Raw genomic sequence first — 13,643 nt, 5'->3', positions numbered from 1 at the left:
AAGTACTGTTCACTATGTCCTTAATGAACTGTGCTGAGTACTCTGAACTATCTGTTCACATTTTCCTACATATTCAAATCTATATTCTCTATTCTACATAATCTGACAACCTTGTATTACCATGATTAATTCATTTCTTGTTTATATTCTTTCCCACTATGGTCACGACTATTTGCTGTCCTTATATTTATTTATTCTCTCCTTCCTCCTTAACTATAGATTTTCTAACTTTCATCTGGGTACATAGCTGTCCAGTATAAAGATTACATTACTCAGCCTCTCTTGCAGCTAGGAATGTCCATGTGACTAAGTGCTAAACAATAATATGTAAGCCAAATGTCATAAGCAACTTCAATAAATGTTCTTAAAAGGAAGGATCATTCATATTTCAACTTCTCCTTCCTACTGGCTAGGATGCAGATGTGATCTGGATCATGAAATGGAAGTTATGTGCTGAGTTTGATGGAGCAACAAGAAAGAGTGAGCCCTGGGTCACTGACATCATCGGGAGCCATAGCAGTCCTAGAATACCTAATTCTGGACTCCTATTATATACTGGAGGCCCAATGCATGAAATTCGTGTAAGGGGCTTAGCCCTCGCAGCCGTGACAGCTTGCCTTGGCCCTCGCAGCCCCGGCTTCGTCCGAAAGGTTGTCCGGAAGGACATCCAGAAGGATGTCCAGAAGGTTGTTCGGCTGTCCAGTCTAATTAGCATATTATGCTTTTATTATTATAGACTAGAGGCCCGGTGCATGAAATTCGTGTACAGGGTGGTGTCCCTCAGCCTGGCCTGCACCCTCTCCAATCTGGGACCCCTTGGGGGATGTCCGACTGATATCCTTCTCACAATCCAGAACCAGTGGCTCCTAACCACTCACCTGCCTGCCTGATGGCCCCCAACTGCCCTCCCCTACCGGCTTGATGGCCCCCAACTTTCCTCCCCTGCCAGCCTGATGGCCCCCAACTGCCCTGCACTGCCAGCTTGATGGCCCCCAACTGCCCTGCTCTGCCGACCTGATTGCCCCTAACCACCTCTGCCCATTTTTATGGCCTCTATTACTATCACTTGTGGGTGTACCAAATTCTAACTGATCCATCCATCTCTAAGTTTTTATTTGCTACTTCTCCTATCCCACTAAGAAAGCCCTCCCAATTTTTCCTATCTTCCCTCCTACCCCAAATTGTCAGTTTTCTTTCTTCCTTTAAAATACAGCTTCAGATTCAAACAAAGAATCCTACATGGAAAGGGTTAATATTGCTAAGCTTACTTAATTAAATTATTCTTCTTTGAACAAAAAACATACATAAATATATGGATAAGTAAAATTAAAAATAATGTAACAGATTTTTAACAAATTTACTACAGCTTATACACCCAAACATTCACTATTTAAATAGTACTCTTACTACAGATTCATTTTAATGATGCCATCATTCATCAAAATTTTTTGCACATTAAAAACAAACAAAAAGCCCATCACTAGATATTACCTCCATGGGAGTGGAAATATACTCAATTTGCTTACCAGGCCTAGAACAGTATCTAACATATAGTAAGTAGGTACTCAAGACATATTTACAGTATGAAAAATATAAATTGTAGCAAAACGTCTTCATTTTAAGGTAGAATGATTTTTTAAAAAAGAGTCAAAAGTCATTCAGAGCTTAGTCTAGTGCTGTGGTCGGCAAACCGCGGCTCGCGAGCCACATGCGGCTCTTTGGCCCCTTGTGCGGGCGCGCATGTACAGTGCAATTGAAACTTTGTGGCCCATGCGTAGAAGTCGGTATTTTGTGGAAGAGCTGGTATTTTGTGGAAGAGCCACACTCAAGGGGCCAAAGAGTCGCATGTGGCTCTCGAGCCGCGGTTTGCCGAGCCGCAGTTTAACGACTACAGGTCTTGTGAATAAGATGTGTCAAAAAGCTGGGAATATCATTTTGGATTAAAAAAAGTAGTGACTATAAAATAATAAGCTAGATTTTTCTTGTATGAATCATAAAACAGCTCAAAGATGAGCCAGTTCTGTAGCAGTTCAGGGCCTCATTTCCTAAGCTTATAGTTAAGGATGTCAAGCTTGCTCCAGTTCCAGAGCATTTTGCATCTGCTGTTCCCTCTGCCTGGAACTCCCCAGCTATTACATGGATTACTCTTCACATCATTCAGGTCTACCTTTATATATCCACCTCCTCCAAAAGGCCTTCCCTTACTACCTGACCTAAAATAAAGTCATTCCTGTCCTTCTCTGTCCCCTGACACTGCTTTCCTTGTTTTCTTTTATAAATAGGAATTGCCACTTCACTATCTGACGTAATAGCTTTTGTTTTGTTTTGTTTGTTAATCCTCACCCAAAGATATTTTTTCCATTGATTTTTAGAGAGAGTGGAAGTGAGAAAGGGAAGGGGAGAGAGAAAGAGAGAGAGAGAGAAACATCAATATGAGACACATTGATTGGCTGCCTCCCACATATGCCCCAACCAGGGCCAGGGATTGTGGCCAGGAATTGGAGCCAGGGATCAAAACTGCACATGCCCTTGATGGCATGTGACCCTTCCATGCTCGGGCAGACGCTCTAACCACTGAGAACACTAGCCAGAGCCTGACATAATAGTTTTATATCTATTTTGTTTATGTGTCTTTAATATCTGTCTCAGTCACTAGAATATTTTCCCCACGATGAAAGGGGCTTTATTATCAGAGCTATAGCTCCAAATTTCTGCTAGACATCAAAATTTCAAATAACAAACTCAATACAATTATGTTTATAATAAAAGAGAAAAGAAGAGAGAGAAGAAATGAAGGAAGGTACAAGAAAGGTAACAGAGAAGTAGCAAAAGGGGTAAAGAAACTCTGGATAAACCACAATTGGTTATTTTACTGTTACTTCTTTTTAAGGGTCAGTTTGAATTCAAGGCTTCCGTGAGAAAATTTCTAAAAGGGTCTATCTCTTTTGAGATATATTTCAAAGGAATGGGTACCCTAGAGGAAGAGGTTCCTCACCTTTTAGAAGCATTTGGTGGTATTTACTATTATAATTACAATGGCACCTCTTTACTGTATTTTCATCTCCCCAGGCCACACAAGTACAGACTGAGAACTCCTGACCAAGTCAGACAAATACTTTAATGATTTCTAGTAGAATTGGTTTGTGTTGGTATTACTATTAACATTTTTATATTTTCATACTTAACTGACATTTGGAATGTCTACTCATATTGAATACCTGCATCTCTTTCAGGATCATGAGAAACAGATTTACCTAAAGCTAGAGGTACAATACTTGTAACTAATTATATGTTACTCCTAGTAAGCCCCTCACTTACAGCACCAAGTTTAGTTCTGTTCAAGGGACAATGATCTAAGTCACATTTCATTAATGTTTCTGTTTCCTCAACCTGTCCATTCCTTAAAACAGCTTATCCACACAGGGTTTGTACTGTCCTTTATGTTTTAGCAAATTTGGTAGAAAAAAATTCATTTTCCTGCTTTCTAATAAAAAATAAATCCCTTTTTAAGAAAAGTTCAGTAGTCCAGAATTAACATTTTAGTCAAAGGAAAGTGTTATGTAACACAAGGCATTGTCCTAGAAGAGTTTTACAGCAATTTTGAAATTTTGAGGCACATTTAAGAAAATGTCAATTTCCTGATTTATAGAATTAAATGGCACAAATGCACACATACCCAGATCCTAGTCTCAGAAAACAGTTCTTACTGACATTCCAATTTTAATTATAATCTTAAAAATCAATCAGGATGCAAAATAGGGTAGTCACTTATTTAATTCCTTTTAAGCTCAAAATCATTTTATTTGAATCCCGGATAACTGCATTCAGAAAATAGCCATAAAATATTTTACTGAATATTATTCTTCATCTTTGTTCGCTAAAGTATGATGACTAATACAGTAGTAATATTAGAACTAGTCTAATATTAACAAGTTTGTACTACAAGTTATGTATTATGTTTTTTAGTTGTTCTTAAATACCTATTGCATATTAGGCCAATGTTCATTATACACACTTCTTTTACATAGCCTTGCAACCTTAAGAAGCTTACACTTCTCTGAGGCAGGAACTTCTGGTGTGGGGGCAGAAGCCCAGGCTGTTGGAGAGTTACCTGTATGAGGTAATCTTTTAGAAAATGCCATAGAGTAGGAGCTACGCCGTCTAGTCCGACATGCTACTTCCCTCTCTTTATGCAGCAATTGCTCATCCATCAGCAATGTTATGACTTGCTTAGACTTTTCCCGGATATGATAACCTGAAAAATACGTTGAATATGCATAGAAAAAATATTAAGGCTACAATTAATTTCTATTCAAAAGAAAATTAGGAAAAATGAATATGTGAGCAAAGTGAAAAAAACCTGTGGCAAATGTAGAGAGAAACCTAAGTTTCATTACAATTATCAACAAGCTAGAAACCTGATGCATGAAAATTCGTGCAAGAATAGGCCTTCCTTCCCCCGGCTGCTGGCACCAGCTTCCCTCTGGCACCTGGGACCCGGCTGTTTCCCTTGGGCCACCCGCAGGCACCCAGGACCTGGGCTGGCTTCCCTCAGGCCGGGGCTTCATCAGGAAGGATGTCCGGAATGATGTCCAAAAGATGTTGGTCTAATTAGCATATTACCCTTTTATTATTATAGATATTCCTTTTCTTATACTTCAAGAAATACTTCAATAAATATAAGGTGAAATTATATCAGGCATTGGCATTACATTTTTTCACTTTAAGAATAATTTTAAAAGCACTACATAATCTGCAATAAGTCAAAAAAAAATGGCAAAGTGGAGGAGTGAATTAGATCTAGATGTACTGACCTAGATGAATGACCATGATATATGGCTAAAGATTTAAAATAATATGCATAGTATGATTCAAATCTGTAAAGCATAGGGGAAAATAAACCAGTATTTGTATCCAGGAGAGAAAAGTAGATGGATGGACGGATTGATGATGGATGGGTGGATGGATAATGGTGGGGCAGGCAGACAACCCTCTGTGTACCCACAACATTATTAACATGTTACCTTAGAGGGGTACAACTACAGAGGAAAAGAAAAGGGAGGGCAACTGGCTTTTCTTTGACATAAACTCCTCACAACTTGATGCCGTTAACAGAGTCAGAGCCCAGTCTAAGACCTGAATTCCAACCATGCTGCTGCCCTCTACCACCTGTGTGACTCTGAACCAGGTGTCTGGCCTGAGTTTCCTTCCTGAAAAACAGTGTATCTGTTCAGTCTAATTCACAGATATAAAAGTTTACTCTTTCAAATATGTGGTAATATTACTATTATTATTCTCAATCTTTTTCTATGAGAAATGATATAAGAAATCCCTTACTTCTCCACATCTTGGGACCAACTTACATTAACATTTCATGTCATTCCAAGCCTTCTTTGAGGTAAGCTGAAAAGTCCCTGAAGATCCACTATTATGTTCATTTTGGGTTCCAAGTGCAATGAATTAAACATTAATGTTTCCAACTATAATTTACTAGTAGTGGAAATAATTTGAAATGGTCAAATTCAGGGTATACAGGGGGTGAGCAAAAGTAGGTTTATAGTTGTTTGTATGGAAAACACAGTAATTAATAAATATAAGAATAAACTGTTTCCACATACTCACAACTGTAAAGCTACTTTTGCCCACCCCATATTTAGAGAAGAGGGGCCAACAATGTTCTCTAAATGCCAGTCATTTCATCAAGGATTGATAGGGATCATGTAAGAAACCTTTGCTCAAGCTGCCATCTTTTTCAAGATTATTTTATCCAGTTTCACTTCTGAGTCATTTCTTCCTTTCAAACTCTCTTATAATTGCTTCAAACCTTATCATTCTAAGCACTTTAATTTCCTATAATGAGCTTGCAGTTTATAGCCAAAAAAATCCACAGTGTTTTGGGTTACCACTCATTGCCGCATGATAGGCAGAGTCTCCTGTGACTGTCAGCCTTAGGGGACTAGAAACACACCAGACACTACCTTCCCCCACCCACCCCATAACTGACAGAGCTTGGTTTAGGTGGGGAATGAAAAACTTGTTTTCCCTTTAATTTCAGGAGCTCATCTCCCGCTTTTCCCCTCACTCCCTCTACTCTAGCCCCCCTGGCTGCCTTATTCTATAATCCTACCACGCTCTTTGGCTGTTGCTTCTACCAGGAACTCTTTGCATGGCTAGATCCTTGATTCATTCAGGTCTCTACTCCCATGTCACCTCCTCAGAGAAGCCTTCCCTCTGCTCACCCTCTCTAAAGTAGCCCCAGCCCATCAGTCTTCCCAAACTCAAGTCCCTTATCCTACTTTATATTTCACCTTGGCATAATCACTACCTAAAATTGTATTATATATTTATATTGTTTATTGTTTCCTCACCTAGTATATAAGCGTCCAATTAGAGCAGAGAATCTCTTTTCATCCAGTATCTTCATCATCTAGAAGAGTGATTGCAATGGTAGATGCTTAATAAATATTACTGAATGAACGAATCAATAAAAGGAGCAAATTCCCAAAAATCTGAATTTCCTTCTTGACATAGTACGAATGGATAATGAGAGCCAATTTACAACCTAGCTGCCTAAGGAAGTTGCTTGACCTGAAACAACTTCTTGCAACACCCCTACTTAGAAAAAGTTAGAAGTTACGGAACAGATGTGGAATATTCTACTTGGAGTCTGCATGGATTGATAGGAATTGAGGGCAGCTCTCCTCATTCAAAGTGACAAGCAGGTACATAGAGCAGAAAGCCAACTGCAGTAATGGAAGACTTCTCCCTGAAACACCGGGACTCCTCCCTGAGGTAGCAATCTGCAGCATCAGTAAGGTCAAGTCACAGGAGTTGACAGAAAATTGGGAAGAAATCACCCAGACATGAACTTCCTGTTCACGGCTGCCCACTGCCCTGGCTACCTCTCCTCCGTCCTTGAGATGCTGAAGAATAGAAACCTGGCTGTTCTAAAGCATCAAAGTTGAAAGTGAAAAATTTCAAGAACACAGTAAGTCTGTTTCAAGGATGGGTTAAATAATAAAAATAAGATGGCATGTACCTCACCTCCAACCAACATGTTTTTGTGTCTTTTTTTTTTTTTTTTAGAGAGAGTGGAAGGGAGGGAGTGAGGGGGAGAAAGAGAGAGAAACATCAATGTAAGAGAGACACATCTATTGGTTGCCTCCTGCCCACAGGAGGGAATCGAACCTGCGACCCTTCAAGGCTCGGTCGACGCTCTAACCACTTAGTAACACCGGCCAGGGCTAACCAATATGTTTTTAAATAAAGGAAAGGGGAGGCGAGGGGAAGGTCAGGGGGGTTTGGGAGGAGGCATATGTACTACTCTTTGTAATATTTTAAGCAATAAAACAAAATTTTAAATAAATAAATAAAGGAAAGAGGACACAGAACTAAAATAGACTATTACTGGAAATAGGATAAACGTAGGCAGTAACTTCTTTGTATCAGAGAGAGAGAAAGAAAAGAGAGGGATGGGGAAAAGGAGAGGGTAAGAGAGGGAGATATAGAGAAACAGAGAGAAGGAGAAAATATGGCTTCTCTGAAACAAGATACTATGTAAGAGATCAATATCCAAAGATATTGTATAAAACACATCAAGATGAAAAGCTTGCTAGTTGAGGTAAAGGTTAAAGTAAAAATACAATTATATACTATTTTTAATTAGGAATCTTTGGCTATAAGCAACAGAAACTCAATTTGAACTGGCTAAGGCAAAGGGCATGGAAAAACCAGGGGTTGCAATTGGGCCTCAGGTCCAAGTGAAGCAGAAACTGGAAAACTACCAGGAAGGACTCTTTCTTTTCTCCTCTCCCACCTCTGCTTCTCTCTGTTTAATGCCTTCATTTTCTCCTGCTGCAGACCGGCTTCTTCAATCTGGATGTGGATATGGCCACAAACAGCTCCAGGTTCACCTCATAGTCTGCCACCTGAGAAGTCTCCCTCTTCTTTCCTTCAAATTTGAAAAATCCAGGAGAATAACTCTGTCCCAGCTAGCAAGTCACATGCCCATCAGTATGGCCAGAGAGTGAGATGTTACCCTTGGCAACTCCCATTAGAAAGGTACAGGAGAGTGAGGGGAGGATCAACGGGATAGAAAAGTGAACAAGTAAAAGGCCAACTGAGGAGTCCTCCCAAACTCAAGGCAGAGGACTTGGAGGACATGCAAATCAGAACCATGCAACAGACCAATACCTAAGGTTATTCACATTTAAACATTCTGAACACTTACGTTTCAGAAAATGTTCTAAACAGTGGGGGCACAAGTGAAGAAAAAAAAGAGACAAGGACCCTAAACAAGATAAATCCAGAGAAAAATAAATACTTTAAAGGAGATAAAGAAGAGTGATATGCTAAACATTAATTTGGGGTGTGGTCAAGAAATGTCTTGCCGAGGAAGTACCATATCAGTTGAGTCTTGAACAGCAAGAAAAAGCCACCTATGCAGATGTACCAGGAAAAAGCACCTGGCAGAGGGAACAGCTCGGACCTCACTTCTTCATAAAGCCTGAGAGGAAAACCCCCTCCCACTCGCCCAGACTTGGTCAGGCCCCACTTTCACGCTACACTTATCTTTTATAGCACTTCCACTGTTCATAATTGCTATTTGATAAATGCCTTCTTCCTCTATCAATGTATAACATCCTTCAAGGCCAGAACTACACTTGTTTGCTTAAGAAATACCTAATGCTTGTTAAATGAATGAATGAGTGAATGAATGTGCTGAGAAAAACTTCCCAAATACAGGGAAGGAGTCTATGTAAGTTCATAACTGAATATCAAGTGAAGAGATTTGGAAGCATGCTAAATTCAAAGATCTTGGGCACTGAGATGCACCAGCATGAAAGACACAGACCAGACTTTTAGAATTATACCAGTATGTACTGAGCTTCACACAGTAGTTACAAAACATCTTAATATTCCTTTCTCCATTCTGACCCACCAAAATCTACTCTTCTCCCCATATTCCTTTCTCAGTGAATTTTATCTCCATTTTAAGCCAGAAATATGAGCATTCACCTCTTCAAATTCAATAATGTATGTCTACTGGTTGTACATACTAAATATCTTCTAAGCCCATTCTCTCCACTCCATCTCCCTCATCATTTGTTGCCTGTGGTGTTCTAAATTATTTACTTACTAGAGGCCCAGTGCACAAATGTCATGCACTTGGGGGTGGGGGAATTCCTCAGCCTGGCCTGCTCCCTCTTTCAGTCCAGGGGATGTCTGCCTGCCAGCTTAGGCCTGCTCCCCAACGCTGCTGCGGAGGCGGAAGAGGCTCCTGCCACTGCTGCTGCGCTCGGCAGCCATGAGCCCAGCTTCTGGCTGAGCAGCACTCCCCCTGTGGGAGAGTACTGACCACCAGGGGGCAGCTCCTGTGTTGAGTGTCTGCCCCCTGGTGGTGAGTGTGCATCATAGCGACCCATCATTAAGCGGTTAGGTCGATTTGCATATTAGAGTTTTATTATATAGGATTTTTAGCCTCCCTTCCAATCTGCCCTTCACAATGCCTCAGGGATGGGGATGGGAGGGAGGGGAGAAGTATCCCAAACATTAAGTTATTTTCAAGTTAAAAAATCTTCAGTCCAGTTGGCACAGTAAGTTCATGCTTCAAATTACCCTCTGCTCTTCTCCAAAAATCACAGCAATAATAGACATCATCAGTCTCAAAAACAAGATAAAAACCTCCATGATCCAGAAATATAAGAGAAATGAAAAGGCAGTGAGCAGGGCTGAAGCCACAGGCTGTTGGGCTCTTGATCTGACACGAGGAGTTCAGCTCCTCAGGTGCCAGGGAATCAGCACTGTCTCACTCTCTGATGTTAGGGATTATCCATGTTTGTGAGAGACGTCTTGGAAGAAAGGGAAAAAAAATTCCCCAATAGCTTCCTGGGCTGTAATTTATCTGTAGTTGTGGGTCTAGAAGCAAGAGGACACACATGCAGCCTTAAGGCTTGAAACTAAACTAAGCCACCAGCTGGCTCAGTGACTGGCTCAGTGACACACACCCTAGTATTATCTCAAGCAGGAGCCCTGAGCTACCTTTATAAGGGCTATACTGAAGGCTCAAAGGGAGCTGGGTGGCAGGAACTGAAAAACCAACATAAAGGGAAAAGTGAACAGGAGTGGTTGGGGAATAACATCTCACTCAAATAGGCTGAAAACTAAAATTCCAAAATAGATTTTTTAAAAATATGTTAATAGTCAATAAAAGAGCAATCACAACAAATTCACTCCAAATGAAATCAGTATTCTACAGGACTCTATGGGATTTTCTATAAATCAATAATCTATATTGTTACAGGATTTAAACAAAGATTTTGTTATTTTGTTGTTAATCCTCACCCGAGGCTATTTTTTTTCCCATTGATATTTAGAGAGTGGAGGAGGGGTGAGAGGGAAAACATTGATGTGAGAGAGACAGAAAGTAGATTAGAAGTGAGCAGGGGACGTATGCTTAATAGTGGAGATGGTTATGCAACACTGAGAATGTAATTAATGTCTGAATTGTACATTTAAAATGGCAAGTTTTATGTTATATATATTTTGAGCTTTAAAAATAACATACCAAAGCCATGGAATTGTACACTTTAAATGGGTGAATTATATTATACTGTATATGACGTATCTCAATAACTCTGTTTTTTAAAAAGTTACGAAAAGCCCTGGCCAGTGTTGTTCAGTGGTCAGAGCATCAGGTTTGATTCCCAGTCAACAACATGTACCTGGGTTATAGGTTCAATCCCCAACCCCAACTGGGCACATGAGAGAGGCAACCAATCAATGTGTCTCCCTCACATCGACATTTAATTGAGTTTTAAAGGACTTCTCTCTCTCTCTCTCTCTCTCTCTCTCTCTCTCTCTGTCTCTATCTCTCTCTCCTTCTCTCCTCCCTCCCTCCCTCCCTTCCATTCTCTCTAAAAATCAATAGAAAAATATCCTCGAGTAAGGATTAACAACAACAAAAAAGTGAAGGACAAAAAGAGAAATTAGGTCTCTCAAGCTATGAAAAGACATGGAAGAATCTTAAATGCATATTGCTACATGAAAGAAACCAGCCTGAAAAAGCTACATGCCATTTGATTCCATCTATGGAGACAGTAAAAAGATCAGTGGATGTCAAGGGTTCAAGAGGGTGAGGCAGGGGAGAATAAATAGGTGGAGAACAGGGCACTTATAAGGCAGTAACTACTGAGTAAACTATCTATATGATAACAGAATGGTAGATACATATCACTATGCATTTTCAAAACCCGTAGTACAGAGTGAATCGTAATGTAAACTAAGGACCTTAGTTAATAATAATCCTATATAATAAAAGGCTAATATGCAAATCGCTGAAAGGCGGGATGACCAGTTGCTATGACACGCACTGACCACCAGGGGGCAGACCTTCGATGCAGGAGCTGCCCCCTGGTGGTCAGTGTGCTCCCACAGGGGGAGCACTGCTCAGCCAGAAGCCGGGCTCACGGCTGGCAAGCGCAGCAGCGGTGGCGGGAGCCTCTTTCGCCTCCACGGCAGCACTAAGGATGTCCGACTAACAGTGGGCCTAAGCCAGTGGTCAGCAAACTGCAGCTCGGCAAACCACGGCTCGGGAGCCACATGCAGCTCTTTGGTCCCTTGAGTGTGGCTCTTCCACAAAATACTGGCTCTTGCCCTAACCAGTTTGGCTCAGCGGATAGAGCGTTAGCTTGCGGACTCAAGGGTCCCAGTTCAATTCCGGTCAAGGGCATGTACCTTGGTTGCGGGCACATCCCCATTGGGGAGTGTGCAGGAGGCAGCTGATCGATGTTTCTCTCTCATCGATGTTTCTAACTCTCTATCCCTCTCCTTTCCTCTCTGTAAAAATCAATAAAATATATTTAAAAAAAATACCGGCTCTTCCACAAAATACCGACTTCTGCGCATGGGCCACAAAGTTTCAATCGCACTGTACGTGCACACCCACACGTGGTATTTTGTGGAAGAGCCACACTCAAGGGGCCAAAGAGCCGCATGTGGCTTGCGAGCCACGGTTTGCCGACCACGGGCCTAAGCCATCAGTCCGACATCCCCTGAGGGTGCAGGCCAGGCTGAGGGACCCCTCCCCCCGGAGTGCACAAATTTCATGCACCAGGCCTCTAGTACATCAATATTGATTCATCAATTGCAACAAATGTACCACACTAATGCAAGATGTTCAATAGGTGAAACCATGTGAGGATAGGAAAGGGTATGTAAGATCTCTGCACTTTCTGCATAATTTTCTGTAAACTGCTGTAAAAACAGTCTATTTTTAAAAATGTACACTTATGGTAACATAGACACTGCACTGAATTATATCCTTTTCTCATTATTCGTAAGATTATTCACTTTAAGCACAAATAATAATTTTACATTGTGAGGGGGAGAAAGTGCTGATTCTTTTACCATTGTAGAAAATCAGGCACTACTGAATCATCTCAGTTCAGTATTCTATTTACCCTTTCCCTATTTCACCCCCTCCTCCACTGACAAAATTATTTTATGACCTAGATTTTATATTCATAAAACCACTTGAATATAGCTAGTCTTTGAAGATTCCATAGCCTTTGGAAACATTTCCTTATATTTATGACTAAAGTCCAATCTAATTATAGTTATGAATTATAGTGACATTATTTTAGCCATTTGCCATACCTCCTGTTTTATTCACTTTGCTCATTTTCTATGAGGTATTATTTTATCATGAACCTAAGTGTTAGTTGTATACATCCTTTTTGGGGGAAAAAAACAAAATGCTGCCCTCTAAGGCTCTCAAGAGACAACACAAAGGATTAAACTGGAAACCACAACTGTCCCAGAGGAAAGGTAGCTAATACGTTTAAGAACAACTTTTCCCCAGCTCCTGGTTTAAAATGATTCCCTCCCAAGCTCCTACTCTTTATTAGCACACAGTATACACTTCTTTAACTGTTACCTTGGTCTTTTCCAGCTTCATCTATATGTTGAAAATCTTTTAGTATTTGAACTTTACAGAACCCCTCTCGGCAAAGCTGAATAACTTTCTTAGATCCATTCTTGATGAGATAATCCATTAGCATAAGGGATTTATACACATGGCGCCAGTTCTTCCCATGGTCGTTTAGTCTCTGCCATAGCATATTCATAATCTCTGAGAGAGAAATCGTGTTGAAAGTCAGGTCACTGATAGCTAACATCAGGGAACTAGAAGGACCCCAAGGATCATTAGAAGTTGCTTCCCTGACTTTTATTTCAGCTTCTGAGTAATTTTTCACAAAGTTTTTCACTTGCCTCCTGAATGCCATAGGTAAGACAAGTTTGAAGGTGAGACAGGAGAGGAGAGCAATGGCATAGGAGTGTATGTAACTGCTTTATAAAACCCTTGTCAGGTCATTGGTCCCTGTTTCTGCTGTTCCCAAATACAAATGATTAATCATCATCTTGACAAGGCATCAATTTCCTGCAAAGAAAAGCACACACAAAAATGTAAGTTAATGTCTATTGAACAACAAGTCAGTCTAAAAAATCTAACTTTAGTTTCTAAATCAGCCCCTCACTTACATCAGCCAGAATTGAGGGTATATATAAATGTTTCTAAGGTCATTATGGGATAATCTCTCCTAAGGGATTGGCCTACTTAATTTAGAGCAATATAAGTGGTC

General features: G+C 40.5%; 1 protein-coding gene across 1 annotated transcript in view; it reads right to left on the bottom strand.

Annotated features, from left to right (window-relative positions):
- Nucleotides 1-13,286, bottom strand: part of ENTHD1 (ENTH domain containing 1) — a 79,746-nt gene extending 66,460 nt beyond the window's left edge. The window contains exons 1-2 of the mRNA XM_006098560.1: nt 12,938-13,286; nt 4,016-4,255 (exon numbers count right to left, since the gene is read on the bottom strand). Coding sequence (XP_006098622.1) covers nt 4,016-4,255; nt 12,938-13,286 — 589 coding nt within the window. The remainder of the gene's footprint in view (nt 1-4,015; nt 4,256-12,937) is intronic.
- Nucleotides 13,287-13,643: the final 357 nt, after the last annotated feature.

The sequence above is a fragment of the Myotis lucifugus genome, unplaced genomic scaffold, assembly GCF_000147115.1.
Source record: "Myotis lucifugus unplaced genomic scaffold, Myoluc2.0 scaffold_239, whole genome shotgun sequence".
NCBI classification, from domain to species: domain Eukaryota; kingdom Metazoa; phylum Chordata; class Mammalia; order Chiroptera; family Vespertilionidae; genus Myotis; species Myotis lucifugus.
This window is presented reverse-complemented; position numbering and strand designations above follow the sequence as displayed.